The sequence below is a fragment of the Limulus polyphemus genome, unplaced genomic scaffold (genome assembly GCF_000517525.1).
Source record: "Limulus polyphemus unplaced genomic scaffold, Limulus_polyphemus-2.1.2 Scaffold11879, whole genome shotgun sequence".
NCBI classification, from domain to species: Eukaryota; Metazoa; Arthropoda; class Merostomata; order Xiphosura; family Limulidae; genus Limulus; species Limulus polyphemus.
Window position 1 is genome coordinate 6,405 of NW_013677489.1, and position 7,359 is coordinate 13,763.

Here is a 7,359-nt window from a genome sequence, read left to right on the forward strand (position 1 = left end):
GTTCATACCGACAGTGTTGGTAACATCAGTAAAAGCAAGTTTTCTAACTATCAGGATAAGTGTTGTAGAGAGTGTTCATACCGACAGTGTCGGTAACATCAGTAAAAGTAAGCTTTCTATCTATCAGGATAAGTGTTGTAGAGAATGTCCATATCGACAGTGTCGGTAACATCAGTAAAAGCAAGTTTTCTAACTATTAGGATAAGTGTTGTAGAAAGTGTTCATACCAACAGTGTCGGTAACATCAGTAAAAGCAAGTTTTCTAACTATTAGGATAAGTGTTGTAGAAAGTGTTCATACCGACAGTGTCGGTAACATCAGTAAAAGCAAGTTTTATAATTATCAGGATAAGTGTTGTAGAAAGTGTTCATACCGACAGTATCGGTAACATCAGTAAAAGTAATTTTTCTAATTATCAGGATAAGTGTTGTAGAGAGTGTTCATACCGACAGTGTCGGTAACATCAGTAAAAGCAAGTTTTCTAACTATCAGGATAAGTGTTGTGGAAAGTGTTCATACCGACAGTGTCGGTAACATCAGTAAAAGTAAGCTTTCTAACTATCAGGATAAGTGTTGTAGAGAATGTTCATACCGACAGTGTCGGTAACATCAGTAAAAGCAAGTTTTCTAACTATCAGGATAAGTGTTGCGGAAAGTGTTCATACCGACAGTGTCGGTAACATCAGTAAAAGCAAGTTTTCTAGCTATCAGGATAAGTGTTGTGGAAAGTGTTCATACCGACAGTGTCGGTAACATCAGTAAAAGTAAGTTTTCTAACTATCAGGATAAGTGTTGTAGAAAGTGTTCATACCGACAGTGTCGGTAACATCAGTAAAAGTAAGTTTTCTAATTATCAGGATAAGTGTTGTAGAGAGTGTTCATACCGACAGTGTCGGTAACATCAGTAAAAGCAAGTTTTCTAACTATCAGGATAAGTGTTGTAGAGAGTGTTCATATCGACAGTGTCGGTAACATCAGTAAAAGTAAGTTTTCTAACTATCAGGATAAGTGTTGTGGAGAGTGTTCATACTGACAGTGTCAGTAACACGAGGAATATAACAGTAAGTTTTAAGTAAGTCTATAAGATAAGTGTTACAAGTAATGAAAAACATTTTGTAAATGTAAAATGATCTAGGGATGACAGTGCCAAAAAGAGCAAAAACAATAATATAGGAATGATACAGTTATACACAGATCATTCGTACATGACTTTCAATATTAAAATTTAAGGCTACACAGTAAAATGCACGAGTAAATGGTTACGAGGTCGGTCAATTCGACCAAAGTCGACGCGAGAGTCTGTAATAATCAACACATGCTTTGACTCAACTTGGTTTTCCTTGTACATAAGTCGTAGGCTCTTAGTTACACTACATTCATGACATGATCATGATATTATGATAAACAAACTGTATACTAACAGTAAGGAATATAACTTCCAACTGCATTAATATTAAAGTCAAGTATACATTTTACAGTGTAGCATTAAATTTTAATATTTGAAAGTCACGTAGGGATGATCTATGTATAGTTATATCATCCATATATTCTTGTTTACATTCATTTTGGCATGGCCATCCTTACATCATTTTACATTTATCAAATGTTTTTTTTATTACTTGTTTTGTGACGTCCCCCCCCCCCTGACTGAAGTTAGTGTATTCTTTGAAGGTGTGTAATAAAATTTAATATTATGTGTATTGATTGTTTTTACTCCTTTACTTCATAACTAATATAGGGGTTGGCTCCCTAAAGACTCCTATTGTATAGTGTACAAAGTATTGAGTATCTACATGTTTCGGTCATCTAACGTTAATCTATTTTTGATTGGTAATTCCTGTTCTTAAGCTCTTAAAGGAACACCATTTTTCTGTAAAAAAAAGCTAACTTTAACATTGTTTACATGAATTCTACGTTTTGGTTGTTTGGTCACTTTCTGGTTTGGTATCTTAGCAATGTTTTTTTACCTTGTTTTTGGACTTGTTGGACATAGAAACAAATGAAAGTGACAATCATCTTTTAAAGTAAAACTCTCTGTCACTTTTTATTTTTTAGTGTACATATTTGTATTACACCTATTTAGTACCTTGGTAATCCCTACAGACAGTCTACCTATTCAATGATGAAACGTTCCCATTGGGCGTGTCAGTAACATTGTTGGAGTTACTGGCTGTATTGTTTGTGTAATAATGACTGTTAACACTACGAATACTACTGTTATTATTACTTATTATCATTGAAGGTAATTTGAGAAAGGTACTATGTGATATAAAACTCACAATACTCTGCGAAAATTGAATTTACTATCAAAAAATACCCCCCCCCCAAATGTACCGATACAGGACCTCTATTATCCCCAATTACATTTATAGTTACCCCAAGGCGGGTCCGAACCTAAGGAATTGTGCCAAAAGTGGTGTTCCCGGAATCCGACTAGGTGCCAGGAACGCAAAATCCGATGTCAGATTCGAGCTTAGCATACGTACCCCTAAATCCCTATCAACCTAGACGATCTTCTGGGCGTGTTTTACAATCACGTATAGAACACATACCCTTAAGTCCCTATCATCCTATGCGATCTTCTGGGCGTGTTTTACACTCATGTATAGAACAGCAACTTAGTAGTACAGTGAAGTGTCAGACAGACATGGCGTAGAGGTAACTATAGATCATCATAATAAAAATGGTTATTTATCAACAGTGGTTATTTGATATAAGAATGGTTCATTATCAACAGTGGATATTTTATATAAGAATGGTTCATTATCAACAGTGGTTATTTGATATAAGAACTAAAATAACCACTGTTGATAATGAACCCATAAGAATGGTTCATTATTATCAGTGGTTATTCTATATAAGAACGGTTCATTATCAACAGTGGTTATTTGATATAAGAACGGTTCATTACCAACAGTGGTTATTTGATATAAGAACGGTTCAATACCAACATTGGTTATTTTACATAAGCATGGTTCATTATCAACAGTGGTTATTTTACATAAGAATGGTTCATTATCAACAGTGGATATTTTATATAAGAATGGTTATTTATCAACAGTGGTTCTCATTTTGTAGCTAGGCTGTATAATCAACAATGCTCTGGTGTTTATTAATCTTCTGGTTATAACTGGAGTGATATTGGTGGGAATGTTCAACATGGATGCTGAAAACTGGATAACAGGAGCTGGCTTCTTCCAGTTTGGTTTAGGAGGGGTAAGTAGCTTTCTTTTGTTACCAGCACTGGATAATAAATCCTGTTTTTTTTTCCAGTGTGTCATAGTTTATTTGAGTCTAAATATAAGAGCTGTAAGTTCTATCCAGCAGAGATTAAAACAGACTGAGCTAACGTTCCGGATTCTGACCGACAAATGTGTTAATCTAAAAGAATCTGAGCTGACGTTCCGGATTCTGACTGACAGCTGTGTTAACTTGACAGGCACCTGAACTGAAGGAGTTGACGTTCCGGATTTTTATCGACATCCGTGTTAATCTAAAAGAATCTGAACTGACTGAGCTGACGTTCCGGATTCTGACTGACAGCTGTGTTAACTTGACAGGCACCTGAACTGAAGGAGTTGACGTTCCGGATTCTGACCGACATATGTGTTAATCTAAAAGAATCTGAACTGACTGAGCTGACGTTCCGGATTCTGACTGACAGCTGTGTTAACTTGACAGGCACCTGAACTGAAGGAGCTGACGTTCCGGATTCTGACTGACAGCTGTGTTAATCTAAAAGACTTCTGAACTGCCCGACTTGATGTTTCGGTGATGTGTTGAGCTGATAGAACCAGAACATTTCACAAAAACACTCAATTTCCATTTTAAACCTGTATGTCCGTATAGCAGCTCCACTGTGGTCAGTACATGAGATAAGCTTACCTTAGGTTGGGTGCAGATAGGGGATAATTGTGTAGCATTAGGTTTAAAGAGTTCATGTTTTATGTAAAGTAACATTTATATAATATCAAGCTGTTATGTGTAATCTCCCAGTGGGTCCGCAGCAAGTTTACGGACTTATAACGTGTAATAACTGAATTAACTTGAACAAATACAATCAAAAATTTGATTTTTAGTAAGCTTCGTTTTTAGAATAAGTCATTTTTCTCGGAGTACGACTCCATGCTAGTATTGATCAAGGTCCTGCTACGTTCTATACAACGTCTGTTTTAATGCTGATAAGAGCCTGAAACGTGAATCCTGAACTGTCAGTGGGGGTGTTAGTGTTTTTTTTAAACAAGTCTTGTAGTTTTTATCGACACATCCATAACTACTCTGTATTGAAATATATGTTGTTCTTTCTGACAAACGTAGCGTTTCCCTCTTGGGTAATGTAAAAACTACAAGCTGATTTTTTTTTATCCCAATCTAACGTGCTTTCTAACTATAGTCCGATAAAACTTTGTAAGATTAAAAAATAAATCAATGACATTCAAAGAACCTTGATAATTCCAGTACTGCAGGGTAAACTTACAACCTGGATTGTTTGCTTCAGAATTTCGTGCAAAGCTATGCCAAGCCGTTCCTAAGCTGGTAGACTAGAAGGAAGGCAGCTAGTCAACAGCACCCTCCGCCAACTCTTGTGCCACGCTTGGCTTATCGAATTTGACCGTCACACTTATAGCGCACCAGCGGTCCTAAAGTGCGAAACGGGATCTTGCGGCGAAGGATCGCGAACCACGAATCTTTGAATTCATTGTCCGGGCACGGTAATCAATAATTCACGCCATATTTGACCTTCACACTAATTCGTTTTGAATAGGAAGAATGTACCTTTTGTAAACGTTGGGCTATCTATTTTACTTTTAATTGTGATAACAAATACTGAAGTAAACTAGTAAACATACTAGTTACATTACTTTGTCAATAACAATAACCGTTCAACAATTTGGGTTTAATACTAGTTACAGCTTACTTTGTCAATAACAATAACCTAACCCAAGTTGTTATTATTGTTGAACATAATACTACAGGTTATTGTTATTGACAAAGTAATAACCCAAGTTGTTATTATTGTTGAACGTAATACTACAGGTTATTGTTATTGACAAAGTAATAACCCAAGCTGTTACTATTGTTGACATAATATTACAGGTTATTATAAAATGTTATTTCTATTAGTTTAGTGGTAATGTGTATAAAGTTTAGATATATCAGACACTCATAGCTTTATATATGAAACATTTCATTGGTCAACAATCTAAAGCTACTGAACGTATTGTTCTTTAGCTGATTACTGGTGCCACGTTGTGTTTCTACGCTTTTATTGGCTACGACATCATAGCGACCTCTACTGGAGAGATGGAACATCGCTCTAAAGTTCTTCCTGGATCCGTCAGTCTCACCTTCTTAATTGGTCTCGTGGCATCTTTCATCACAGCGGCATCTATAACTTTAGTGGTCCCTTCATCACTTCTTGAGAAAAGAGGCCCTCTTCTGCAAGCTTTTGACATTAGGAAAATTCACGGAATGAAATTCTTTGTCATCATCGGAGCCAATTGCGGCCTGCTTTCATCTACGGGGGCATGTTTATTTGCTTTGTCCCGAGTTCAACATAGTCTGGCCAATGATGGCCTCCTTTTCTCTTTCCTAAGCCGCTATAATAACAACACTGGCACCTCCTGGTGGGCAAGTCTGACATCATCTTTACTATCCGCAATAGTAGCGGTTTTCTGTGACAGTACCGGTTTACTAAATATGTTGGGAATGGGAACCCTTGTAGCTTATAGCTCCGTTGCAGTATCTGTGCTCTGCCTTCGCTACGGAGCTTCTGAACGGCTACCATTAGAATTAGGAGAATTATCTCGTGAGTCCACACTTACCCTGCCACTAGGTGGTACAAGTAACACTTATTTGAGTCAAGTGAATTCTAGTACTCAAACCCATGGTTTGAACTCTACCAAAGAAGACGGGCCTGTGGCTCAAACACCTTCATCCACTCCAATAAATGAAGCCTGGGAAACTGTAAATGCATGTACGCCATCTACTGATCAAATTGGGGAGACAGCTATAATGGTGGGCACAGTTCAGAGAGACTACGGGGCTGTTCAGCCCAGAACAATGTCAGTGGAATTTGTAAACGAGAATTACGTCTCATCCTTATCTGACCTCACCTCTCTGGGCTACCAGAAGCAAGAACCAAACCGAAAGTCGGTTACTACTTCTGCTGCCATGGTGGCCACAATATTCTCCCTCGCGGCTATCATGGGACTGTTAACCATGCACGCACCACTCTTAGGACATGAAAATCGTTGGTGGCTAGAAGTGGTGGTCTGCGTGATGTTTGTGGCAGTTATTACGTGTGTTGGGGTGTTACTAAGGCAACCACGACACCGGCCTCGTATAAGAAATGGTGTAGCCTGCATTCCATTTCTTCCAATCTGTGCTATCTGGATCTGTGTCCATCTGATGACTTGTCTATCTTATACAGCATGGGTGACCTTCCTAGTGTGGGACCTCATAGGTAAGAGATAAGCCTTTTCTGTATGATAATAGTATTAGTAACATATTCTCCTGTTACCTTAACCCTAATTCATACTAAGCAAGAACATCTGCACCTTAATCGTAATTAACAACAAGTAAGAACAGTTGTACCTTAACCCTAATTAACAACAAGTAAGAACAGTTGTACCTTAACCCTAATTAACAACAAGTAAGAACAGTTGTACCTTAACCCTAATTAACATTAACTAATAACAGTTGTACCTTAACCCTAATTAACACTAACTAATAACAGTTGTACCTTAACCCTAATTAACACTAACTAATAACAGTTGTACCTTAACCCTAATAAACACTAACTAATAACAGTTGTACCTTAAACCTAATCAACACTAACTAATAACAGCTGTACCTTAACCCTAATTGACACTAAGTAAGAATAGGATACATTATGGGTTATCATCCAATAAATTGAAGTAATGACTAATTACAAAAAAGTCATGACGAAAAAAGGGTTTTGGGTAGGATGTGGTACCTATCGTGTATAACATTAATTGAAGGTTTTTGGGTAGGGTGTAGTACCTATTGTGTATAACATTAATGGAAGGGTTTTGGGTAGGATGTAGTACCTATCGTGTATAACATTAATGGAAGGGTTTTGGGTAGGATGTGGTACCTATCGTGTATAACATTAATGGAAGGGTTTTGGGTAGGATGTGGTACCTATCGTGTATAACATTAATGGAAGGGTTTTGGGTAGGATGTGGTACCTATTGTGTATAACATTAATGGAAGGGTTTTGGGTAGGATGTAGTACCTATTGTGTATAACATTAATGGAAGGGTTTTGAGTAGGATGTAGTACTTGTTGTGTATAACATTAATGGAAGGGTTTGGGTAGAATGTAGTACTTGTT

At 37.2% G+C, this 7,359-nt stretch overlaps 1 protein-coding gene across 1 annotated transcript in view; it reads left to right on the forward strand.

Annotated features, from left to right (window-relative positions):
• Nucleotides 1-6,466, forward strand: part of LOC106476867 (high affinity cationic amino acid transporter 1-like) — a gene marked incomplete at both ends in the record, with an annotated part of 7,957 nt that extends 1,491 nt beyond the window's left edge. Inside the window, 2 exons of the mRNA XM_013937484.1 lie at nucleotides 3,079-3,216; nucleotides 5,233-6,466. Coding sequence (XP_013792938.1) covers nucleotides 3,079-3,216; nucleotides 5,233-6,466 — 1,372 coding nt within the window. The remainder of the gene's footprint in view (nucleotides 1-3,078; nucleotides 3,217-5,232) is intronic.
• Nucleotides 6,467-7,359: the final 893 nt, after the last annotated feature.